The sequence below is a fragment of the Acinonyx jubatus genome, chromosome C1 (assembly GCF_027475565.1).
Source record: "Acinonyx jubatus isolate Ajub_Pintada_27869175 chromosome C1, VMU_Ajub_asm_v1.0, whole genome shotgun sequence".
Lineage (NCBI taxonomy): Eukaryota > Metazoa > Chordata > Mammalia > Carnivora > Felidae > Acinonyx > Acinonyx jubatus.
The window spans coordinates 27,245,273-27,272,404 of NC_069381.1; the positions used below are offsets into that span (position 1 = coordinate 27,245,273).

At 38.3% G+C, this 27,132-nt stretch overlaps 1 protein-coding gene across 4 annotated transcripts in view; it reads left to right on the forward strand.

Annotated features, from left to right (window-relative positions):
• The first annotated feature begins 1,304 nt into the window (after positions 1 to 1,304).
• The window catches only part of LOC106973183 (argonaute RISC catalytic component 3), a 115,427-nt gene continuing 89,599 nt past the window's right edge, over positions 1,305 to 27,132 (forward strand). Inside the window, exons 1-2 of one of the 4 annotated variants that reach the window (XM_027059680.2) lie at positions 1,305 to 1,641; positions 20,470 to 20,641. In XM_027059680.2, the coding sequence (XP_026915481.1) occupies positions 1,623 to 1,641; positions 20,470 to 20,641 (191 nt within the window). In that variant the 5' untranslated portion in view covers positions 1,305 to 1,622. Of the gene's footprint in view, positions 1,642 to 1,916; positions 2,159 to 20,469; positions 20,642 to 27,132 lie in introns of those variants that run through there. The other 3 variants (XM_027059679.2, XM_053211362.1, XM_027059681.2) reach the window with 3 other exon arrangements.

A 27,132-nucleotide genomic window follows, 5' to 3' on the forward strand; every position in this document is an offset into this window, starting at 1 on the left:
GTGATGGGGGGGGGGGGGGTGGCACTGAAGATAGGATATTTTTTCTCCTTTTCCTCTTTGTTTCAAGCTTTAAAAAGCAAAAATACTTTGATTTTTAAAAGTCCAAATGATGTTCCTACTGATGTTTGGGATATAGGCAAAAATCAGGAATCATTCTTCAGCCTTAAATAGTTATCACCTCTCATTAAGGCAACATATGAAGGACCTACTATTTCCTAGCGAGTGTGCTGGCCATCGTAATCTTACAAAGCTCACAAACTAGGGCGGGAGGGGGCACACAAACTAGTAAGCAAAACAAATTACAGATTGGGAGGATTATTGAGGAAATGCTATGATAGAAAAACGGGCCCCCATCATAGATCGGTGATCCGGAAAAGACCTCTCTGAAATAAGTCTTAGGTTGAGGTATAAAAAGAAGCATCGCGGGGCTGGAGAGGGAAGAAAAGGTGAGTGTGAAGAAAAAGGAGAGGCTCTGTTCCTGGCCAAGGGAAGAGGGGCGCCAGGTCGGAAAGGGAAGCGCTTTGCCTGTTGTGGGAATTAGCAGATCAGTATAGCTGTAGCATAGTGATGAGGAAAAGTCTTGCTTGAGGAGAAAGGAAGGGCCCATTTACGCGGTGCGTTTTGGCACCGGGAAAGCGTGATCTCAGCGTGATGAGACGCTATTAAAGCGTTTCAAACAAGGAAATTATCCGATACGTTGTGTAATGTCCTCTCAATCCTCTTTTCCCAAGCTAAATTGCACCCCCTCCCCCCCCAAAATGGTCGTCAAAGCAACCCACGGACTTGGAGTGATCAATTATGGTGGTCACTTGACCGCCTGCTGAGGAGGAGGCGCGTGGTGCCGCCCAGGGTGGGCGGGGCGGGAGGGGCTCCTTAAGGAGGGTGGCTCTGCCCTAGACGTGCTCTGCCCTAGTCACTCTCAGCTGCAGGTCCGGGCTTTGCTCCTCAGACCGGCCACGCTCCAGGTAGGCTCCTCCCCAGGTAAGCTACCCCCTCAGCGTTGTCGCCTTCAGCCGGCACGGCCCAGCACTAGGGTGGTGCTAGGAGTCCAGCCCCTCCGAGTTGTCTCCGGCCGGTACGGTACTGCTGAAGACCGTGGGAGGGAGGGCCCGCCCGCCCGTCGCGCGTGCCCCATGCCCCGCCCAGACTCGGCGCCGGCTCCCTGACACCTCCCCCGCTTCCTCCGCGCCGGCCGCGCCCGCACCGACGTCGCGCCCGCACGGCTTGGGGCGGAGAGGCGAGGCTTGGACGTCGGGCGAGTCCGGGCAGCGGAACTGACGCCAGCGGGCTTCCGGGGGCGGCCCCCGGGGAGGTCGGCGGCGGCGCCGCAGTCGTGGAGGGGCAGTGGGAGCGTAAGCGGCCGCGGGCGACGCAAGTTCCGCACGGGGTTCTCCTCTCCTCGATTCACGCTTCTCCTTCCTCTCGCCTAGTCGCACGCTGCCTCCCCACGGCGGCTCTTCCTGACGAGAGCTTTCGGAGTGCGGTAGCTGAGGAGAAGCCATCACCACCTCGCCTCGGGGCCGAACGAGGGTGCCTGTCGCGCCTCGTCGCCCCCTGCGCTGCCTCCTTGCCCCCAGTGGTGGGCGCCCTTCTCGCTCGAAGCACTCCCCCCAGCTCCATGAATGGAAATCGGCTCCGCAGGTGAGCGAGTCCGAGCTGCTGGCCTGGTGGGTAGGGGTGTCCCCAGAGCTTCGTCGCTCCCCTCCGCCCCTGCCCAGGTGCGAGAAGTGTGCGCGGGCCCGGCGGCTCTCCCCCGCCCCCCGCGCGGCCCCTCCCCCGCAGCCCCGCAGCCCCGCCGCAGTTCCCCGGGGCCACTGAGTAGGCGAAACTGCGGGGAGGGGGCACTGCTTAAAGGATTGAAGTTTGGGTATCTCCAGGCGGTATTACTCTTTTTTTTTTTTTTTCCTGGAGTCTAGAAGGGCTTGTCGTCTTTTTTTGTTATTCCAATTGAAGGTGTAACGGCGTGCGCGTCCTTTAACCGGGTTGTGTGTCCCATGGAGGCGCTGGGCGGTCAGCTCTCTTACCTCTTAAGGTAGTTGTGAAGCTACATGGAGATAACGGAGGAGTGTTAAGTTTGAAATAGGTATTACTACAGCGTCAGATGCAGGATGGCATTTCATCCATCCCCGATTTCTCTTCTGATATTTGCGGCCGCATGGTATGTAGTTACTGAGGACTTCGGAAATGTCATATCGGCCCAGATTACAGCTTACGTGAGGAGGTGGATCTTAAAATTGCTGACAATATATTTTTCTCATTCCTCATTCCCTAGGAAAACGGATATTATATTCTTGGCAATTTAGAATTAAAAAAAAATTCTTTTCTCTCCTTGGGAAAACTGCAGTCTTTAAGGAAAATTGCAGCATGGGCAGTACTTACTTACCTTGAAAAAAGAAAAAGCTTTCTTTATGGTTCTAAAGTAATTAATTGAGAGGCATAAAGTAGGTGTTACATAACCGTTTGCTTTCCAAAGGGTAATACTTAATATGTTAAATTTGAAAGTGTGCTTTATTCAGACAGTAACAAATTTGTAAGTTAATTTTCAAAATACTGGTGGGAGGGGGCGTCATGTTACTCATGGGACCGCAGGTCCCTGAAGTTCACATCTCATTTTGCCACTTTGGGAAGTGCTTGGACATAAGAAAAACTTAAATATAAGGAAACCAGTGACATAATGATAACAAAGGGTTTGTTATGATTAGGTTAATAAGTAGAATTGTCGGTAGATGCAAACAGCACTTAGGATTTGTAGAGGTGGGATGAGGAGAGGGGCTTATTACAAGTTTCACTGTATGAAATTTTCTGTAATCGGTTTCTCCCATTTCTCTTCCGCGTGCTTTTTCTGTAATCTTCATATTTTCTTAAAAAGGGAAGCTTTGTAGATTGTGAAGAGTTTTAGACTTTTATTTGTTAATCGTTGGTTTGTGTATTTCTGAAACTGTGTCCTGCCTTTTTAATTTTTTAATTTTCTACTGTACTGTTTAGTGAATATGATGATCTCGGGCTATAGATAACTTTTACATAACTGTCCTTTCGTCACGCCTGGAAAACAAAACGTGAAAGTTAAACACTTTATTGATTGTCCTAATATTTTAAAAGATAGTTCAGTTTTTTTTTTTAAACTTCTTTTGTCCTTTGGGTTTTTCATACAAAATTATGGCTCAGGGTGTGGACAATATCTTAGAAAACATTTCTGAAGTCCAACCACCTAGCCGACTGGTCCAACTAGCCAGGTGCGATTCAGTAAATGCTCCTATGAATTCTTGAGCTATAGATAAGTTTTACATCTATCTTTTTGCACGTGTCATTGCTGAAATTTATACCCGTTAAATTGTCTTCACATCTGGGGAGGCAGAGTTAGATAATGTCTATCTCATCTTAGCTATCTTGAAACTCAAAAGGTTGTTCTTCAGGGATGTTTATACATGATTAACTGTAATAATGAAGTTAAAATATAGTCTGTCTCAAGGTTGTCATCATCAAAAACAAAATTTTCATTCTTCCTGAGACTTACATGTAATTGTTATGCTGCATGTGAAGTTGAAAGCACAGTTGGGCAAAATGTGCAACGAAGTTTTAAATCCAGAATTGGACGGGTATAGAGAGGGGTGCCTGGCTGGTTCAGTGGAGTGTGCGATTCTTGATCTCAGAGTTGTGAGGGAGAGCCCCACCATGGGTGTGGAGATTACTTTAAAATCTTTAAAAGGAAAAAAAAAAAAAAAAAAGAATTAGACAAGTATGTATTTTGGTTTAAAATTTTTTAATACAGGTGAGCCTCGGTGGCTCAGTCAGTAGAGCATGTGACTCTTGATCTCTGGGTCGAGAGTTTGAGACCCACCTTGGGTGTAGAGATTACTTAAACAATTTTTTTTGGACATAAATGCTCTCTGATAGTCTGTTGAGTCAATGTTGGATCTTCGTACCAATTTTTTTTCAAAGTTTTGTGTGTGTGTGTGGAGATTCTTAGGAATTATGACAGGATATTTTATTTTTTTATTATTTATTTATTTATTTTTTTAAACATTTATTTATTTTTGGGACAGAGAGAGACAGAGCATGAACGGGGGAGGGGCAGAGAGAGAGGGAGACACAGAATCGGAAACAGGCTCCAGGCTCTGAGCCGTCAGCCCAGAGCCTGATGTGGGGCTCGAACTCACGGACCGCGAGATCGTGACCTGGCTGAAGTCGGACGCTCAACCGACTGAGCCACCCAGGCGCCCCTATGACAGGATATTTTAAATGCTAGTTGTTAGGTAGATACATAGAAAACTTAAAATTTACATTGGAAGACTTAGGATACAAATACTATATAATTGTTTCTCACTAAAAGTTAATATTTGTTCTTCCTTTTTGCATGTAATACTTAAAGCGACTTTTAAGGGTGTCCTGTACCATGTACTGATTTAGTACTATGTGAACTTTGATTTAACCCGAAAAGGTGGCACAGTTGGGTTTTTAGCTATAACAGTAGTTTTGCATTTTTTCCTAGAGGTACTTCCGATGGAACCCTGTTTTTTATGGTTTAGTTACATTTGGACTAAAAGTATACGTTTTGTTTTTATTTACAAAGGTTTTTTAAAAAAAGTAATCTCTGTACCCAACGGGGGGGGGGGGGGGGGGGCTTGAATTTACAACCCCGAGATCCAGAGTCGTGTGCTCTACTGAGTCAGCCAAGCACCCCTAAAAGCATATGTTTTAATTCCAAATCAAGTGTGAATAGAAGCAGAAATGTACATTGAGATATGAGTTCTCATAAGTAGCAATTTTTAGGACATTAATACTCTAGTCTGTATTTTTAGGTAAAGTCAGACTACTGTTTAGGGTAGAAGGAAATGTACTTAGTTGCAATGGAAGAAAAACACTGTTACTTTAAATTAATGATAGGCAAAGTGATTTGACATGTTTGGTAGTTGTTTTATACAAGGGGTGACTAGACCATCTTAATGATACTCTTAAATTCATGTTTGGATCTGCATAGTAGTCTTAAGCCTCTACATTTCTTTAATAATAAAAATCTAGAAAAATCATTCAAGAACAAGTTCCAAAGGAACAGAAGTTGCATGTATGGAAACTAGATTTGAATGAAATGAATTAAAGTTATAGATTCAAATTAACTAAAATATACAATGCCATTAGGTTCTCAGTTTAGTAACTAAAATAATCTTTTTAAAATCACTTTGGGATGTAAGTTTTCTCACTTGTAGATTTTTGTCTTGAAGAAAAAAAAATGTCAAAATGCTGCTCTGTCTGGAGAATATGAATTTTGGAGGTAGAAAAGGTTTTTCTACTTGGTTGCTACTTAAATTTTAGCTTGTGCTGTTCTTGAGTGGCCATGATAATTTTTTCCCTAGTATTTGCTGTTCTTGACTGGCAGTGGGACTTACAAAAATATGCGTGATTATTTTGATTTGTTTTAGAACTTAATTTCTCTGATAGTGATAGAACACCCTGAGGGAATATAGAAAAGGAGGCAAGAAACAATTTTGTTCTTCTCAACAAAGATTTAAAGGAGAAAAAGAACATATAGGTAACTCTCAAATGTAATTTGATTAACATAATAAAGACCTTTAAAAATTATCCGTGATTCCATCACCCTGATCACTTTTTAAATTTCTAAGCCAGATTTCAAACTAGTAAATCTATTTTTAAAAAAATAAGGAATTAAGTAATTGAGGAAAGTGGCTAGAATGAATGAAATGATTTCAAGATGCTACTCCCTTTTGCTCTTTTGGAGACTATTATGTACTAAATTGTCAACTTAGATTTAATTCACATTAATTTATATTTTCCAGTGGGAACATTGTATTTGTTTGGTTCTATAAGCCTGGCCTGAGAGCATGCAAAGAGGCCTGGGGCCCTGTAAAGGGATATTTCCTGGAAGAGTTCTCTGTTGTATATGGAAAAACCCTAGTTTAGAATAGAATTCTTGCTAAACTGACATAAACTATTGTATTCTAGTTGAATACTATGTTGCTTTCTATCACAAGCATCTTTTTCACATTGATTTTTATAGTCTTTAAATACTTGAGGGTCTATCTGAAAGATGAAGTAAGTAAATATTTTGTTAATCTAACAAAACATTTATGATACTTAAAACTAGAATCTAAAGTAATTTATAGGGGATTTTTGTTTTTGTTTTTTTTTTAATAGATGAGGGAATAAGGCGAGTGATAGTTCTTTTTTTGGGAAAGTAAAACTAAAAATATAACTTAAGAATAGTATCCTTTCCAAACCTATTTAGTGTTCATTTGTTGGAATAAACAGTATTCACCAGACATTCCTACTTCTAATTCAGTTGTCTAGGATACCCAATAGACCCCCATTCTTGGCTCATTAACAAAACAGATGTGAGAAAGAATATTGTGTGGTTTTTCAACCATAATGGTTATGCTGTTAGGATACGTGAACAGCCTTTCTGTATTTGGAGTTTCTGTAGTTTTCTGCCATTATCTGTGTTAATATTAACTACTTTCTTTGACTAATCATTGCTTTAAAAAAAAAAGACTATTGAGATTTAGCAAAACCATGTTAAACAGTGTTTCTTCTTAATGTGGGCTTTTTGTGATTTGGTTAAAATAAAAAATTATTTTATGAAATACATTATTATGAAATAACAGTGAAATAACTTATAAGAATTCTTTGTTTTGTATCATCCAGTTTTTTCTACATTATAAAACTACATTATTTCTGAATTGTCAAGTTTTTGAGAAATGAGAAGGTATCTACAGAATATAAACATGAGATATTTTTGTATTTTTCATTTGTGGAAGGAATTTTGCAAGAAAATATTCTCAATTGTAGGTTTACATAATACTATTTTTGAATCATTACCAATACTTGATATTTTAACTGAAGTTCATTACTGTGTCTCAGAATTAAAAAAAAAAGAAGGTTAAAAAATAGATTGCAAAATGGGTTAATACCTTAGCAATGAAGTCTTTTTTTTTTTTTTTTTACTTTTTGAACAAGAAAGTTCTGCCTTCTAAATTAGGACTTGATCTATCTGTATATCTAACATAAACATGGCATTACTCTAAAATTACTCAAAACTTTTTTATGTAATTTTTTTTTTTTTTTTTTTTTTTTTTTTTTTTTTGAGAAAGAGACAGAGTGCTGGCCCGGTAGGGGCAGAGTGAGAGGGAGACAGAACCAACCAGGCTCCAGGCTCTGAGCTGTCAGCACAGGGCCTGATGTGAGGCTCAAACTCACGAACCATGAGATCATGACCTGAGCCACCCAGGCACCCCAAAAATTTTCTAAAATTTTTGCTTGGGTACTCAAAAAGTTTTTCAAAAGCTACCCAGCCTTTAATTCTGAAATAAATCTCGATACATTTCCATAGGGCAGGACCTACTTGGGCCGTGTCCTCCCTTGTTTTCAGGGGGCACAATGCCTTTTTAAAAATAGTTCCCCGGTACTGCCATCTGAGAAATTTTACCCCCAGCAGGCTGAATCTTCTACAAGTGATTATTAAGCTATAGTGAATATAATAAATGTAATATGGTAATAAGTGCACTGTTTGTATAAGTTCATCGAATGAATAGGTAGAATTAGTATGTGGGAGGTTACTAAAATCTCTTGCTAATGTTTACTGCTTAGCCTTGTGGGTATATGTAGTAAACAGTCATTTTATTATGTCAAATTTTGAGGCCAACACAATATGTTTATTTTTCCAAAACAAAAATCGAATGTTTTCCTGACTATAAAATAAAATATTATTTTATTTATTTTTTTAAATGTTTATTTTTGAAAGCACACACACAAGTGGGGAGAACATAGAGAAAGGGGGACAGAGGATCCAAAGTGGGATCCATCCTGACAACAGAGAGCCTGATGTGGGACTTGAACTCCAGAACTGTGAGATCATGACCTGAGCCAAAGTCGGACGCTTAACTGACTGAGCCACCCAGGCACCCCATATATTTTCAAATCTAGTAGGCAATATATGTATTTGTTAAATAAATGTGCTTCACTGGAAGTATAATTTGTTGTGTTGACAGAATTGTTTCTTCATTAATTTACATTAAAATATTTTTTGGATACTTAAACTTGATTTTATAATAACAGTAGTTTGTTACATTGCTTATCCATGAAACAATTTTGGTCTTTTGCCAGTTTGTATAAATAACACCCAGCAAAATAATGGAAAACAATTTGGGTGTGTGATATAGTGCACAAAGCATGGGTTTTGGAGACAAATCCTGGCTCTCAAATTAACTGACTTGATAATGATGTGTCATTGTAGATTCAGTGATTGTAACAGATGTACCACTCTGGTGTGGGGTGTTAATAGTGATTGAGGCAGGCTAAGTCTATTTAAAAGAATTAACTGACTTTGGGCAGTGCATTTAATCTTCCTTAACCTTAATTTCCTTGTCTGTACAATGGGTGGTAAAAACGTATGCAAGGGAAATGGTACTTCTCTTCCTACGTTTTAAGACCTTTTATTATAGAGAATTAAGGGTGTATACAAATAGGCAGAATTACATAATAAGCTACTATGTACCCATCATTTAAACCCAATAATCCTCATCCACATCCAGTTGTGTCCCTTCCTATTTCCCATGACCTTGTACTTTTTTGAAGCATATTCTAGTCATAATGCTATTTTATTCATAAATGTCTGCTAAGTGCTTATAAAAAATACAGAGTCTAAACCGTAGTACCATTCTCATTGCAAAATAATAATATTCCTTTATATCAAATATCTGGTCAGTGTTCAATTTCTACTTGTCTCGTATATTATACTTTTGTTTCTAGTTTGCTTTGGTTTATTTTTTCATTTTTGAATTCAGATCCAGTAAGTTTCACACATTGTGATTGATATGTCTTTTAAAAATACCAGTATAATTAATGTACAGTGTTATATGAATTTCATGTGTACAACATAGTAATTCAATTCTGTGTGTTAGTATTCATAAGTATGCTCTTAATTCCTGTCACCTATTTCACCCATTCCCCCCCTTTGGTAACCATCAGTTTGTTCTCTTTATTTATATTTAAGAGTCTGTTGTGGGGGCACGTGGGTGGTTCAGTCGATTGAGCCTCCGACTTGGTGTCCAACTTTGGCTCAGGTCATGATCTCATTGGTTCATGAGTTCATGAGTTCATGAGTTCTGCACTGACGGTGCAGAGTCTGCTTGGGATTCTCTCCCTCTCTTTCTCTGCTCCTTCCCCACTTGTGCTCTTTCTCTCTCTTTCTCTCTCTCAAAGTAAATAAACTTTTGAAAAAGTAAAAAGGAGCATTTGGGTGCCTTAGTTAAGCGTCCAACTTCAGCTCACATTGTGATCCCATGGTCTAAGTTCAAGCCCCACATCGGGCTCTATGCCAACAGCTCAGAGCCTGGAGCCTGCTTTGGATTCTGTGTCTTCCTCTTTCTCTGCCCCACTCCCCTTCCACTCTGTCTCTCTCTCCCTCTCTCTCTGTCAAAAAATAGACATTAAAAAACCAAAAATAGACATTAAAAAAAAAGAAAAAAAAAGCATTGGGACGCCAGGGTGGCTCAGTCAGGTAAGCGTCCGACTCTTGATTTCAGCTCAGGTCATGATCTCATGGTTGTGAGATTGAGCCTGACGTCAGGCTCTGTGCTGAGTGTGGAGCCTGCTTGGGATTCTCTCTCTCACCATCTCTCTCTGCCCTTCACACGCATATGCTATCACTCTCTCAAAATAAACATTAAGGGTTGGCTTTAGCTCAAGCGGTTACTTCACCTGTGGTTATCAAAATAAACTTTAGGGGCGCCTGGGTGGCGCAGTCGGTTAAGCGTCTGACTTCAGCCAGGTCACGATCTCGCGGTCCGTGAGTTCGAGCCCCGTGTCAGGCTCTGAGCTGATGGCTCAGAGCCTGGAGCCTGTTTCCGATTCTGTGTCTCCCTCTTTCTCTGCCCCTCCCCCGTTCATGCTCTGTCTCTCTCTGTCCCAAAAATAAAATAAAAAAAATGTTGAAAAAAAATTTTTTTAAATAAAAAAAAAATAAACTTTAAAAGAAATAAAAAAAACTAAAAAACATATTTTTAAGGTTTGGTTTTTTTGTCTCTTTTTTGTTTTGTTTCTTCAATTCCACATATGTGTGAAATCATAAGGTATTTGTCTTTCTCTTTCACTTAGTATTAGACCTTCTAGATTCATCTATGTTGTTGCAAGTGACAAGATTTCATTCTTTTATGTGGCTGAGTAATATTCCATTGTATATATACTACCTTTTTTATCCATTCATGATTGGTATGTCTTTTAAGTGTCTTTTAATGTGTAAGTGTTCTGTAATTCTTCCTTATTCAGTTTATGGATTGTTTGTCCTTTTAGAGTTTCTCACAGTCTGGATTTTGTTGGTTCCATCTTCATGGTGTAATTTAACATGTTTCTTTGTTATTTTTAATTTTTTTCATGTTTGTTTATTTTAGGAGAGAGAGTTTGAGCATGCCAGTGGGGTAGGGGCAGAGAGAGAGAGGGGGAGAGAGAATCACAAACAGGCTATCCTGTCAGCATGGAGCCCAACAGAGGGCCTGATCTCATGAGCCTAAAGATCATGACCTGAACGAAAATCAAGAGTTGGTCACTTAACCATCCGAGTCACCCAGGCTCCCCTAACATGTTCCTTTGAATTTACTGTAAACTACTAGGACCTAAAATCTTGATTATATTCGGGCCATTCCTTTTGAAGTTACTCCAGTCAAGGTTTTGTCCCTACCACTCTGTTGAAATTGCTCTTATCAAGGTCAAGAGAGTTTGCTAAACCCAATAATCATTTCCCAAATCTTCGTTTTATTTGGCTTTATTTGATTATAAGTTGCTTCCTTTTTGAAATCCTCTTTTTCCCACTTTCTCCAAGTCCTCCTCAACCTTACTGGATATCACTTTTGTGTCTCCTTTGCTATGCCCTCTTCATTTCCCTAATCTCTAAACATTGGGAGTATCCCAGGGTTTAGAGTTCTTCTGTATCCCACCACAGAGTGGGTAATCACTAATCCAGTGGTTTCAAATACTGCTAATATGCTAAGGACTCTCACGTTTATGTCTCTAGCTGGACCTCTTCCTTGAATTTTATACCCATCTAACTGCCTATTAGACACCTAGTTGTATAGACCTCTCAAATTTAGCATGTCCTAAAAATCCTCTTGATTTCCTCTCCAAACTTGCTTCCATCACTCTTTCCTAATTCAGTAAATGACATTTGCATTCATTCAGTTGCTTAGACCAAAAAACAAAACAAAACCCTTGAGAGCTCTTTTCTCTCATACCACACACCTACTCCATTAGCAGTTCCCATCAGGTCTACCTTGTAAGTATTTTCCACATCAGCATCTTTCCCCCAACTGCTACTTCCCCAGCCCTAGCCAACATTATCCTTTGTCAACTAGCCTACTAACTGGTCTCGCTGCTTGTACCTTTACAGGCAGTTTTTAATAAAGCAGCCTGAGCAATCATTTAAAAAAAAAAAAATTAAGTCAGATCATAATGCTTCTTGAACCAGAACCCTTGTTGGTTTCTCATGTCTCACGATACAATCCAACGACCTCATGATGGTTTACAAATCCTGTATGATCTGATCTCCCATTATCTCTGACCTCCTCTCTTACTCTCTTCTTGCTCACTGTGCTCCAGGCATAGTGGTCTCTTTGCTGTTCTTCACCAAGCAAGCTTCTGCGTTTTCCTTTATATTTGATTTTTCCTCAACCTGAAATGTTCTTCCAGATGTCCATGGACATGAGAAAACATGACTTGTTTTCTCACTTCCTCTGTTTTCTGATTACTTGTCACCCTTTCAAAGAGGCCTTTGACAAACCTGTCTAAAATGGTTAACTACCTATTTGCTTTCAACCCCTCCTTCTATCCCCTTAACATATTTTATTTTTCTTTGTAGCACTTACTACTACCTGATTGGCAAAAAAGAAATGCAGTGTAATCTGCTCCCCCCAACCCTCCCATAAAAGCTTCATGAAGACCAGGTCTTTATTAATATTATGAAAATTATTGTTCACCTGAGCCTGAACAATGCTTGATAGTTGGAGGCAATAAATATTTGTTGAGCAAATTAATGAGTCGATGAATGATAGACTTTCACCAGATGTTAGTTTGTAGTGTAGTGTAATGATTAAAAATGCAGTCTCTAAATCAGACTATTTACAAATCCTGACTTTATCACTTTATAAGTGTGAATATGTTTTTTAATCTCCCTGTGCTTCAGTTTCTTCATAATATAGTACTTGCCTCAAAATTATGAGAAATCACAATGCATTTCAAATATTAATAACACAGATTAGCTATTGTTGTTGTTAATATTAACTTTAAATATTAAGGTGGAATATCCCCCCCACAATATATTAGGAACTAGTTAAAGCAGATAACTGACTTATTATTTAATCTGTGTATCTATAAAAACTTGAATATGGGGTGCCTGGGTGGCTCAGTCAGTTAAGTGTCTGGTTTCAGCTCAGGTCATGATCTTGGGTTCAAGCCCTGTGTCAGGCTCTGTGCTGACAGCTCAGAGCCTGGAGCCTGCTTCATATTGTGTGTCTTCCTCTCTGCCCCATCCCCCGCTCACACTCCGTCTTTCTGTTCCTCAAAAATAAAAACATTAAAAAATAATTTGAACATAACATTCAATAAATACTTAAAGTAGATATGACTTTTTATGTTTTTGATTATAAAGTTTTGTTTATTTAAGTAATCTCTACACCCAGCATGGGGCTCAAACTCATAACCCTGACATCAAGAATCATGTGCTCCTCTGACTGAGCCAGCCAGGCACTGCTTTGTTTTTTATTTTTTAAAAAATGTTTAATGTTTATTTATTTTAGAAAGAGGCAGCATGCACAGGGAGGGGCAGAGAGAGAGAGAGAGGAAGACACAGAATCCAAAGCAGTCTCCAGGCTCCAAGCTGTCTGCACAGAGCCTGATATAGGGCTTGAACTCACAAACTGTGAGATGTCTCAAGCCGAAGTTGGATGCTTAACTGACTGAGCCACCCAGGCGCTTCTGTTTTTGATTTTTTTAAAGATTATCTGGGTCGGGGGTACCCGCCTGGCTCAGTCAGTAGAGCATGTGTTTTTATTTCAGGGTCGTGAGTTGAAGCCCCACGTTGGGCATAGAGCCTACTTTAAAAAAAATTAAAAAGGAATTATCTGGGCCACCTGTGTGGCTCAGTGGGGTTAAGCATCCAACTTCTGCTCAGGTCATGATCTCGTGGTTGGTGGGGTCAAGCCCTGTGTCGGGCTCTGTGCTGACAGCAGTTTGGAGCCTGCTTCAGATTCTGTGTCTCCCTCTCTCTATGCCCCTCCCCCACTTGTCCTCTCTCTCTCTGTCTCTCTCTCTCTGTCTCTCTCTCTCTGTCTCTCACAAAAATAAATAAACATTAAAAAAAATTAAAAAAGAAAAGGAATTATCTATAGGAGCAGTGAGATTAATGAGAATTGGGGATATAGAACAGCAAAATACTATTTTTAAGCCAATCTTGATAGTAACCACATGTAAATAAAATAGCAGAAAAAAAATTTTAACACATAAAAGGTATTTTGAAAATGTAATGCCTAATTCTAGAGAGGGTAAGAGAGAGAGAGCTGGGGATAATGATGTGTTCCCATGACAGTTTGGCAGTAAATATCAAGAGTCAGAAAAACAGTTCTCTTCCTACCCTTTGATTTTGTAAGTCTACTTCTAAAATTGATATGAAGGGGCAAAATTTCTATATACCTGTTTCCCTCTGTACTTCCCCCCCCCCCCACAAATAGTAGGTGCTTAATACAGGATGGTGCACTTAGTATATTGTGTGACATGTGATACATGCCTGTTAATATTTGTTGAAAAGCTATAGTTTTTTTTTATGACTTAGTGCCAAGCACATCTAGAATGTATAGTTTTATCTCATTTTTTAAAGCATTTATTTTTGAGAGAGAGAGAGAACGAGCGGGGAAGGAGTGGAGAGAGGGGGACAGAGAATCCCAAGTAGGCTCCGTTCTGACAGCAGAGAGCCCTATGCAGGGCTCAAATTCACGTACCACGAGATCATGCTAAATAAGGATTTACCAGAAAGAAATTAAGGAAGCAATATCATCTACAATTAAATCAAAAAGAATAGAATACTTAGGACTAAATTTAACCAAGGAGATGAAAGACCCATATACTGAAAATTGTAAAACATTGATAAAAGCAATCAAAGAAAACACAAATAAATGGAAAATGCTCTTGGATTGGAAAAATTAACATTGTAAAAATGCCCATACTACCTAAAGCAGTCTACAGGTTCAGTGCAATGCCTATCAAAATTCCAATGGCATTTTCCACAGAAGTAGAGCAAACAATCCTAAAATTTGTATCAAACCACAAACCACAAAAGACCACAAATAGCCAAAGCAGTCTTGAGAAAGAACAAAACTGGATGCATCATGTTCCCTGATTTCACATTATATTACAAAGCTGTAGTAATCAAAACAGTATGATATTGGCACAAAAAGAGATACATAAGTCAATGGAATAGAATAGAGAATTCTGGAATAAACCCACACATATATGGTCAATTAATATTCGACAAAGGAACCAAGAACATGCAGTGGGGAAAGGACAGTCTGCCTCTTCAATAAATGGTATTAAGAAAACTGGACAGCCACATACAAAAGAATGAATTTGTATCCCTATCTTTTTTTTTTTTTTTTAATGTTTGTTTATTTTTGAGAGAGAGAGTGGACAGAGCATGAGCAGGGGTGGGCCAGAGAGAGAGGGAGACACAGAATACGAAACAGACTCCAGGTTCTGAGCTGTCAGCACAGAGCCCAACGTGGGGTTCGAACCACGAACCTTGAGAGCATGACCTGAGCCAAAGTCAGATGCTTAACCAACTGAGCCACCCAGGCACCCCGAAATTGTATCCCTATCTTATGGCATACACAAAAATTAATTCAAAATGGATTAAAGACTTGAACGTAAGACCTGAAACCATAAAACTCCTAGAAGAATACATAGGTAGTAAACTTGATATCAGTCTTGGAGGTGATTTTTTAAATTTTCATTTGCATGGAATATATTTTTTCAACCTTTCACTTAAAATCTTTGTGTGTCCTCACATCTGAAGTGAGTCTCTGGTAGGCAGCATGTAGATGGGTCTTTTTTTTTTTTTAATCCATTCAGCCTCCACTCGATGTCTTAGTCCATTTACAGTCAAAGTAATTATTGATAGGTATGTACTTAATTGCTCTTTTGCTAATTGTTTTCAGGCTGTTTTGTAGTTCTTCCCTTCCTTTCTTCTCTGCTCTTGTCCTTTGTGCTTTGATGATTTTCTTTAATGAGTGCTTAGATTCCTTTCTTTTTATCTTCTGTGTATCTACTGTAGGGTTTTGCTTTGTGGTTACCACAAGGCTTCATGACTTTTTCTTTTTTTTTTAAGCACCAGCAGTGCATTCCCTTCGTAGGTACTTAGCAGGCTTTAAAAAACTTGTGTAGAGCCCCTGACTTGGTTGGGTGTGCGACTCTCCATCTTGGGGTGTGGGTTCAAGCCCCACATTGGGTGTAGAGATTACTTAAAAAAAATCTTGGGGGTACCTGGGTGGCTCAGTGGGTTAATCGTCGACTCCAGTCAGGTCATGATCTTGCCTTTTGTGAGTTCAAGCCCCACGTCCGTCTTTATGCTGACAGCTCAGAACCTGGAGACTGCTTCAGATTCTGTGTCTCCCTCTCTCTCTGCCCCACCCCTGCAAACACTGTCTCTCTGTCTCTCTCAAAAAGAAACAAACATTAAAAAAAATTTTTTTTTTTAAATCTTGTATGTGTGATGTCTGGTATTCTACCAATTGCATTGTAGTGTAATTTGAAACTTCTTTACACATTGTCTTGCTTTAAAAAAAAAAGGCTGTTTTGGGGCATCTGGGTGGCTCAGTTGGTTGTGCATCATGATCTCGTGGTTTGTGAGTTCAGCCCCGTATTGGGCTCTGTGCTGACAGCTCAGAGCCTGGAGCCTGCTTCGGATTCTGTTGTCTCCCTCTCTCTCTGCCCCTCCCCCGCTTGTGCTCTCTCTCTGTCTCTCAAAAATGAATAAATGTAAAAAAAAATGTTTTTTAAAAAAAGGCTGTATTGAGTTTGGGGGGCTTAGTGTAAACGTTTGCTGTATAAAAATAATTTGAAAAAATTATATCGGAAGATGTTTAAGCATATTCTAAGAAGTTTAGGGCTCCTGGGTGGCTCAGTCAGTTAAGCTTCCAACTTTTGATTTTGTCTCTGGTTATGATCTCCTGGTTAGTATGATCCAGTTCCACGTCAGGCTCTGTGCTGACAGCATGGAGCCTCCTTGGAATTCTCACTGTCCCGCTGTCTGTCCCTCCCCCACTTGCATGCACGTGCTCGCTCTCAAAATAAATGTTTAAAAATAAATAAAAATAAAAACGAAGAGGTATTTCATAGGAAAAAAATTCAGTTCTGTGGTGTATGCCTGTAATTACCGGGCCAAAATGGAAGAGAAATGGAAACCTAGAAAAGTAATGACCTTAAAAGCCACTTTTTCCCTGAGGGCATTTGCTGGTTTTGGAAACATTAAGTTTTGATGCCTTGAAGGTGTGGAGTGAACAGAAATTAAAGTCCAGAGTCTGCATATGAGAGTATACAGGAGACTTCTGTGCCATAAGCTGAGACCCTCGAATGCTATGCTCAGGGTGAGAATAATCTTGAAGTGGACAACCCTTACTGGAAGCCTAAATTGTAATCTTGAATTTATTTTAAGTTGTACTGGACAGGTAGTATTCCCAGGTACCTGACAGAAACAAATGCAGACCTTTTCTTGAGGAATATATTTTTATCCTAGTTCTCAAATTATTTGTGCAAACTACTTTTCGAGTACAAGGCCCATCTAGATATACATGCTAACAAGATACCATGAGCAAGAAAGACAATAATGAAAACAAAATCATAGACTTCAGATATTGAAGCTATTGGTTGCAAATTATAAAGCCAATATTTATAAACAACTGTATTTACAGGGCTGTTACTACAGCCTGTTACTACAGCTGGGTTGGCTGTAGAATCCATGCGTGCAGGCTACTGAAGGCAAATTTTAGAGGTGTTTGAAAAAGACAAAAATAAAAAATGAATAAAGAAATAACAGAAGAAACCCTTCTGCAATACTGATCTCAACTGAAAACTGAACATATATTATGTTCCAAGCAAACCTAACAGAAAGAGAACCGCATGAGGACATATTTATGGATTTTCAAGTCTCAGATATAAAGAACGCATACAGAAAAAGAAATCCATAATAGCAAATTTTAGATGAAAATTTAGATGGAAATTTGAAGATCAAATTGTTAAGTATATAGGTTGAATTTAGGTTGTTTGTATATGAAGGTAACAGACATTCTTTAAATGTGCAAGGGCTTGGGAAATCTGCCCTCCCCATGCCTTTTTGTGTAACATTACTTAATGACAACATTAAAATAACAAGACAAATTTGAAACCTCAAGAAGGGAGACTACTGGGGTTGTAAAGGATGGGTAGTAATCAAAGAAACCATGTAAATTTATATATTTATATTTATTATTTTTAAAATTAATTTTTATTTTAGAGAAAGAGCATGCAAGTGGGGGAGAGGGGCAGAGAAAGAATCTTAAACAGGCTCCATGCTCAGTGCAGAGTCTGACATTGCTCGGTGTCATGACCTGAGCTGAAATCAAGAGTCAGACACTCAACTGACTTAGCCACCTAGGCCCTCCCATCCATCCATCTTTCTTCCTTCCATTCTTTCTTTGTTTCTTTTGTCTCTTTTCTTTCTTTCGTCTCCTTTGGCGCTTTTCTTTTCTTTTTAATATCTTATTTTTAAGTAATCTCCACACCCAATGTAGGGTTCAAATCACAACCCTGAGATCAAAAGTTGCGTGCTCTACTGACCGAGCCAGCCAGGTGTCCTGCTATTGTATGTTTTCTAATTTGATCCTGACAAGATTCAAAAGAAAGAGGCAGATCAGGTATTATTCTCATTTTATAGATCAGAAAATAGAAGTTTCAGGGCTACTAATATTTGAGAAAGATCAAGTGGTTAGATAAATGGCAGAACCACAACTATGACCTGGTCTAGAATTACTCAGTGTTAGCTATGATGTTATCAGTATTATCTAGGATAACAGGAACAGTAATACCCTCATAAGAGGTTTTACAAAAAAAAAAAAAAAACCAAAAAAAAAACCCCAAAAAAACCTGATATAGGCAGCACTTCAGTGTACTTTCATCCAATGAAAACAAGTTAATTAACCCAACTTTTAATTCCTGATATAAACTTGATTTTTGTGTGAAGCATTATCCCTTTGATACATTGCTAGATTTACTTTGTTAAATTTTTATGATTTTTGCATGTATATTCGTGAATGATACTGTTCTGTGATTTTATTTATTTTTCATAATGTTCTTGTAAGGTTTTACTATCAGGGTTTTTCTGGGATCATAAGTTGAATTGGGAAATATTTACTTTTTTCCTGATCTTTGAAAGAGTTTGTATAAGGTCCGTATTATTTTTTCCTTTAATTTTTGCTGTAATTCTCTAGTGGAACTATCTGGATTTGGAATCTCTTAGTGTATGTGTGGAAATATATATATTTTTTAAAGATTTTATTTTTAAGTAATCTCTACATCCATTGTGGGGCTCAAACTCACGCCCCTGAGAGCAGATGTTGCATGCTGTACCAACTGAGCCAACCAGGTGCCCTCTGGAATTATTTTTAATTGTGGATTTCATTTTTTCAAATAATTACAGGACTTTTCAGATATTTTAAATGTAAGTTCATTCAGGTAACAGTTATTAATTAACTGAATTTATTGTTTGAATTTCATTTAACAAAGTTACAACATTTTGAGCTTTAAAATCTTAATGCTAGATATCACTTAAGGTGTTTTTTAAACTTTGATAAAGTATACGTAACATTAAATTTACCATCTTAGCAACTTCTTAGTATACAGGTCAGTACTATTTAAGTATATTCACATTGTGTGCAACAAATCTCCAGAACTCTTTTCATCTTGCAGAATTGCAGCTATACTCACCAAGCAACAATTCCCTACCCTCCCTTTACCCCAGCCCCTGGCAACCACCCTTGAATTTTTTGTCTCTGAATTTGGCCACAGTAGATATTAAATAAGTGGCATCATACAGTGTCCTTTTGTGATTGGTTTATTTCATGTAGCATAACATCCACAAGGTTCATCTATGTTGTAGTGTGTCAGAATTTCCTTTTTATAAGGTTAATGTTCCATTATATGTATATACCACATTTTGTTTATCCATTCATCCATCAGTAGACCCTTAGGTTGCTTCTTCCTTTTTGATGTTGTGAATAATGGTGCTATGAACAAAGGTGTACAGTTATTGGGGTGCCTGCGTGGCTCATTCGATTGAGTGACTAACTCAGCTCAGGTCATGATCTCACAGTCTGTGGGTTGGAGCCCCACGTCGGGCTCTGTGCTGACAGAGCCTGGAGCCTACTTCTGATTCTGTGTCTCCCTCTCTCTGACCCTTCCCTGCTTGCTCTCTGTCTCTGTCTCTCTCAAAAATAATAAGCATTAAAAAATAATAATGTGTACAGTTATCATTTCAATACTCTGAATTCTTCTGGGTGTATACCCTAGAGTTGCTGGATCATACAGTAATTCTATTTTTAATGTTTTGAGGAGCCACAATATTGTTTTCCATTTTATAGTTATAGCAACGGAAGACTTCAAATTTTATATACTTTGGTATGTCAGTAACCTGTATTTCTCTAGTAATTTGCCTATTTCACCAAACTTGAAAATTTATTGACATAATGTTGTATCTTCAATATCTGTAGTGATATCATTTTTTTTTTCACTTAAATTGGTCACTTAAGCCTTTTTCCTCCTCTTTTAAAAATCAGTGTTTCCTGGGGGCACCTGGGTGGCTCAGTTGGTTGAGCATCCAGCTCTTGATTTTGGCTCAAATCATGATCCCAGGGTCTTGGAATTGAGCCCTGCATCGGGTTGTGCACTGAGTGTGGAGCCTGCTTAAGGTTTTCTTTCTCTCTCCATCCTCCTTTCCCTTTCTCCCCCCTCCCCCCACCTCTGCCTCACTCCTCCACTTGCTCTTTCTTTCTAAAATAAAAAAATAGTGTTTATCTTTTATGGTATTTTGTTCATTTGTTCTTGTCCTTATTATGTCATACTTTAAGTTTAGTACTTTGTTGTTGGTCTCACACTCTTCGGGTCTGATTTGTGTTTGCCCATGCTCGTCTGGGTTTGTGTGATTGCTCGCCCCTTCTTTCTACCCCTTTGAAAACAAGTTTTCACAGGTACCATTGTTTTGTTTGTATGTTTAAATGAGGAGAGTAAGTTGGGGAGAAAAAAGTTGAAGTGTTAGAAATGATAGCATCTTTTAGCGCTAGGCTTCATCCATTATCAGCTGTACTAAAAATTCTCATATACTCTGATTGACAAGATTATCAAATGCAGCTTATAACCGTGTTACTCTTTTTTTTACCCTCTCTTTGGCAGGACCCGTTGGGGCCCAGCCCCTACTCATGGTGCCCAGAAGACCTGGCTATGGCACCATGGGCAAACCCATTAAATTGCTGGCTAACTGTTTTCAAGTTGAAATCCCAAAGATTGATGTCTACCTCTATGAGGTAGATATTAAACCAGACAAGTGTCCTAGGAGAGTGAACAGGTAAGAATCGTGAAGTCATGGAGATTATTTTGCTGTTGATATTTGTTTGCTTTAGTAATTATGTTTATCTTTCACATTTAATAACAATAATAATGTTTAACAGTTTGACCAAGCACACATGGTAATTTGTTTTGAAATTGTACTTCAGGGGCGCCTGGGTGGCTCAGTCGGTTAAGCGTCCGACTTCGGCTCAAGTCATGATCTCGTGGTCCATGATTTCGAGCCCCACATCGGGCTCTGTGCTGACAGCTCAGAGCCTGGGTCCTGTTTCAGATTCTGTGTCTCCCTCTCTCTCTGACCCTCCCCCATTCATGCTCTGTCTCTATTCAAAAATAAATAAACGTTAAAAAAAAAAATTAAAAAAAAAAGAAATTGTACTTCAGAGCTGTGATGTTGGGAAAAATCAACAAATAGCCTTGAAATTTTCTCATTATAGCATAAGCTCACATGTTTTCTCTGTGATAATAGAGAAGGTCCAGCTCCTTTTTATATGCTCTTGAAATCAGTCTAAGCATATCTTTTCCATTGCTGTTGGTTAACATATCTATGCTTGCTTTCTTTCTCCCTTTACGTGCCCACCTTATTTATCCCTTTAAAATGATGGGATGGTAGCAGTAGTGGGTAGAAATAGTGGTTGTCATGTTTCATGCTTTCTGTTCTGGTCCTCAACTCCTGACTTTCCTTCCTTTTATGTAGGAACAAGTACATAATGATATAGAAACATTTATCAATATGCTTTTAGTAAGCTGCTTCTCTCAACGTCCCCCAAATGTATGTGTGTATGTATGTATGTATGTGTATATACGTATATGTATGGTTGTGGTTTAGGCAATAAGGGAAGATAAATGGAATTTATGACATGGTGTACACCATGAAGGAGCTTTTAAAAAACAAAATAGGCGCCTGGGTGGCTCATTTGGTTAAGTGTCTGACTCTTGGTTTTGGCTTAGGTCATGATCTCACAGTTTGAGAGTTCAAGCCCGTGTTGGGCTTCATGCTGGCAATGGAGGCTGCTTGGGATTCTCTGCCCCTCCCCCGCTTACTGTTTCTCTCCCTTCCTCTCTCTCTCTCTCAAAATAAATAAATAAACTTTTTAAAAAAAGCAAAACAAAACAAGACATACAGGCAAAACACTTAGAAAACAGTGATACTCAACTTAGCATTTTGATTTATGCGATCAAATATCCCAGCCTTTTCTTATTCAATAAGTATTATTAAGAGTCTTCATTTAAGACATAGGTGGTTCTTGCTGTCAAGAAATTCATCATTTAGGGGCACCTGGTGGGGCTCAGTTGTTTGAGCGTCTAACTCTGGCTCAGACTATGATCTCCTAGTTCATGGTTTTGAGGCCCATGTCATACTCTGTGCTGACAGCTTGGAGCCTCCTTCAGTTGCTGTGTCTCCCTCTTTTTCTGCCCCTCCCCTGCTCTTGCTCTGTTTCTCTCTCAAAAATAATTAAACATTAAAAAAAAAAAGAAATCCATCATTTAGATAAGACACATAAGAAATATGAAGTGAATGAGCACTAAGAGACTTTGCTATAACGTGTAAAAAAAAAAAAAACCATCATATGAATGTAATAATGTGGAGTGCAGAGTTCTTTCTGAGGTCACTCGCCTACTGCAAAATTTATTTAATTCCCTGTGGCCTACAGAATGACATCTCAAATTTAGTGTAATATACCCTTCTTTGTTTGGCTCTAATCTATATCCTTTACCATATTCTGCAATCTTACCTGGAATGCCCTTTCTGCCCTTATCTATCTGGCAAACTTCTATTATGTTTCAAGACACACCTTTTGAACTCCGTAGTCAGAGGTAGTTCATTCTTCTGTGACCTTATAGTACTTGGTGTACAATGCTGTTATAGTATTTTTAGTGTATATTGGTTACTTGTTGTTTTCCTCTTCTCACAGTATAATTTCTTCATGAAAAGGAATACTCTTTTTCATTATCTTTGTAGTGCTGATATTAGCTTGATGATTGGCACATAATAAATAGTAGAGTGAATGAAAGCTTATAAAAGTAAAATGAGATGAACATGATGGTGAGGGGGCAGGAAAGAGAACTGGACATTATAAAAGGCTATATTTACCCAGAGATTTTCAGTGTCCTACCCTTTTCTCTCAAGGTCCATAAGCTAGTCTTTGTCTTAGAGTCCTTCCTCTCTCATCTGTCTTTCTGCTAGCCATCTGCTTATGGGGACCCAACTATCTTCATGCCACACTCTCAAATTCCCTTTTTCTTGTTTCTCAAAACTGGGGTGTTAATCTGTAAATTTGAAGGATAATCCTGGCCCTTTTGATTGATGTCTAACATTTTATCTTATTTTTTTTTAATGTTTATTTATTTTGAGAGAGAGAGAGAGAGAGAGAGTATGCACTCAGGATGGGCAGAGAGAGGGGGAGAGATAATCCCAAGTAGGCTCCATGCTGTTAGAGCAGAGCCTGACTTGGGGCTTGATCCCTGGGAGCATGAGATTATGACCTGAGCCAAGATCAAGAGTTGGACACTTAACCGACAGAGGGACCCAAGTGCCCCATATTTTGTTTTATTTTTTAATATTATTATTTTTTTTTAAGTTTATTTATTTTGAGAGAGGGAGAGAGAGAGAATCCCAAGCAGGCTCTGTGTTCCACACTGAACCCAATGCAAGGCTCAGTCTCACAAACCACATGATGATGACGTGAACCCAAGAGTCAGATGCTCAACCGACTGAGTGTTGGTAGATATTTCTCTAAGGCAGATTTTTTTTTTAAATGTTTATTTATTCTTAAGAGAGAGAGCAACAGAGCATAAGCAGGGGAAGGGCAGATCAAGAGGGAGACGCAGAATCTGAAGTAGATTCCAGGCTCTGAGCTGTCAGCACAGAGCCTGACGCAGGACTTGAACCCACGAACTGTGAGATTGTGACCTGAGCCAAAGTCGGATGCCCAACCAACTGAGCCTCCGAGGCGCCCCTAGGGCAGATATTTCTGAACTCAATTCCTTACTACTGTCTTTCCCCCTTGCCCTGCCCAAAAGAGCCACCCCTAATTTTAGCAGTATATAGTAAAGAATTGTTGTTGGTTATTGATTAAGTAGGAGAATCATATGATGAAAATGTTAGGAAAATAAAATTGCTTTAAAGACAAAATGGGTTATAATTTAGAAACTAATGGGAAATGGAGGCTTGGGGCTTAGAGGGATGTCAGCTGAGACTTTTTTTTAGTTTTTCAGAGTTCTGAGGGACTAGTGTAATATTAGGTTAAAAAAATAACAAAATTATTTATTAGGTTTGTTCCTTCTCCTATATAACTTTTTATTTTTGGTAGGAATGAGGAAGTTATTTGTATATTATGTAAGTGTATATGAAATTGGGGTGCCTGGCTGACTCAGTCAGTAGAGCATTTGACTCTTGATCTTAGGGTTGTGAGTTCAAGCCCCATGTTGGGCATGAAGCCTACTTAAAAAAAAAAAAGAAAGAAGAGAAGTTAAATAGCATAGAATTTCACATGTGGATGCTCAACATATTGGTTAAGTTTGGGAGAAATGTATGTAATAATTTGGTGTGTGCATTCTGGTTTTAATTTACTTCCCTAATTATATTTTGTCTTACGGTTGTTTTGTCTTGTTATGTTGTTTGCCAGTAGGAGTAAAACATCTGTAATTTAGATGTTTCCAAATGGAAGTTTTTTATCCTGTATCTTTAATTTGAGTTTTCACAGGAGCTATAGGATTTCTTTGAGATTCTTAAAATGATATAAATCAACTTTACTCTGTTTCTTTGTTAATAATGACTTGATTTTATGTCAGCATTTGTAGAACTTACTGCCTTTATTCCTTCAAAAGAGTAACTTTTATCCTCACTTTTTGCAGTATTGCTACATAACTAGTTAGTTAAAATTGTTGGTAGACTTCTGAAATTCATTCGGTTCCTACTCTTCAACGGCTAGAACTCGAGAAGTTAGAAGAAACTAGATACAACTAGACAATTCCTATTCCATATTAGCTAAACAGATATGGGCCAAAATGCCTCAGTATTTAAATCAACGGATAGGAGGTTTTTCTTGTCCATATGCCACATGCTCAAATATTTGGCACCATGGTATTAATCATAATAGTAGAATGATGGATTGTAGCCAAACAAGTTTCCACTTTAGTCATAGGAGTTTTCTTGGACAAAAAATACCCAGGAAATGCTTGTGAGTCATTTTTTGTGAGTCAACTTCTCTACTTCAGATTTTCTGTCTATTGCTTGTTTTGTCCTTTCCCCACCCCTTTAGGCTATGTGTGTGTTGTTTTTTTGCCAACTTAATGATTTTGATTGAAAATGATCATTTGGTAAAAGAGTATGTTTGTTAAGCAGACTTTAAATGTTTCCAGTTTTTTTTAAGTGCATGGTCTCAATAACTAAAAATCAAATATTTTTAGAAATACTGACCTAGAGTATAAATTCCTTAACTTGAGGTTTTATGCTAGTTTGTCCAACTGCTAAATATGTATTGGGATAAACCTCAAATAGATTGTTACGTACTTACTCAAAATCATTAAGTAGTGAAATATATACATGGGAAAAATTGTATAAAAGCATGATTATAACTGCAAGATCTGTTATTGTTAAACATGAAGTAAAGATTCGAAGGAATCTTGAGATGGTATTAGATTGTGGTTGAATTTTTTTGGTTCAGTTTTCTTTTATAAGTGAAACATTATCTTATACTCATTGTACTATTATCACTGTTACTCTTGTGTTGTAATTCGTGATACAGTGCCAAATATTTGTGCATGTTGCATATGGTTGTGGTGTAATACTGATGATTGAATTTTAGAAGAAAAAAAATAAATCTATATTGATTCCATTTTGGCTTTTAAATGGAAATCTCAGATCAGAGTCTTGGAAAGAACTCCCTTTCTGGTGTTATTAGGAATGTCATTGGCACAGTGTTGTAAATAAGTGATAAGCGAAGAGAGGGACATGCTTTTTTAAAATGATAACTTCATTTATACGAAATTCACATAGTATACAACTCAAAGTGTATAATTCAGTAGTTTTTAGTATGTTCAGAGAGTACAACTTTCGTGATAATTGCTTATTTCAAGTTTTTATTTAAATTCTAGTTAGTTAACATATACCACAATCAAGTTTTAGAACATTTTATCCTCCCAAAAAGAAACCCCATTACTCCTTAGTAGTCACTTACCATTGCCTCCCCACCCCTACCCCACAACCCCTGCCAACCACTAATCTACTTTCTGTCTCTACAGATTTGCTTTTTCTGGGTATTTCATATATATGGAATCATATAATGTGCGGCCTTTTGTGTGACTGACCTCTTTCACGTCACGTGTTTTCAAGGTTCATCCATGTTGTAGCATGTATCACTACTTCATCCCTTTTTATTACCAAATAATACTCCATTGTATGGATATTTTGTTTATTGATTGATTCATCAGTTGATGGACATGAGTTGTTTGCACGTATGAATAATGCTATGAGCGTTTGTATACAAGATTTTGTGTGGACATGTGTTTTCATTTCTTTTGGGTGTATTGCTAAGAGTGGAATGATTTGGTAACTCTGTTTAGTCTTTTGAGGAACTGCCAGACTCTTTTCCAAACTGGCTGCATCATTTTACATTCCCACTAGCAGTGTATGATGATTAAAGTATCTCTGCATCCTTGCCACCATTTGTTATCTATCTTTTTAATATAACCATCCTAGGAGTTTTAAGTAGCGTCTCATTGTTATTTTGATTTGCATTTCCCTGATGGTTGATGATGTTGGGCATGTTTTCATGTACTTATTGGCCATTTGTATATGTTTGGAGAAATGCCTATTCAGGTTCTTTGCCCATTTTTAAGTTGGATGTTTTGTCTTTTTGTTACTGAGTTATAGGAATTTTTTTACAAGTATAGTTAAAAGTGCCTTATTACATATAATGATGTGCAAAAATGTTCTCCTTTTCTGCATGTTGCCTTTCACTTCCACTTTCTTGACGTTTTCCTTTGAAGCACATTTTTTATTTTGATGAAGAACATTTAATTTTTTCTTGGGCCAGTTGCCCTTTTGGTGTCATATCTCTAGAGGAGTATACTTCTGATTAAAATGATTTAGAGAACATACCCCAGAAAACACTGCTGGTGAAAATCAAACAATTGTAGTTTTGAGTATTTAGCTATCCTGGAGAAACCGTACCATAAAGTATATGTCAGTTAATAAGCATGTTTTATTTTTCTTGCTAATCGCTTGGAAGATAGGAAAGCTAACAAGTGGTGATTATTTCAAGTCTCAAGAATTCTTTTTTTGTAAGTTTATTTATTTATCTTGAGAGAGAGAGAAGGACAGAGAAGAGGGGTAGAAAGAGAGAGAGAATCCCAAGCAGGCTCTGCTCTGTAGTACTCAAACTCACCAACTGTGAGTGAGATCATGACCTGAGCCGAAACTAGGAGTCAGCCACTTAACCTACTGAGCCACCCAGATGCCCCTGAAATCTCAAAAATTCTTTTAAG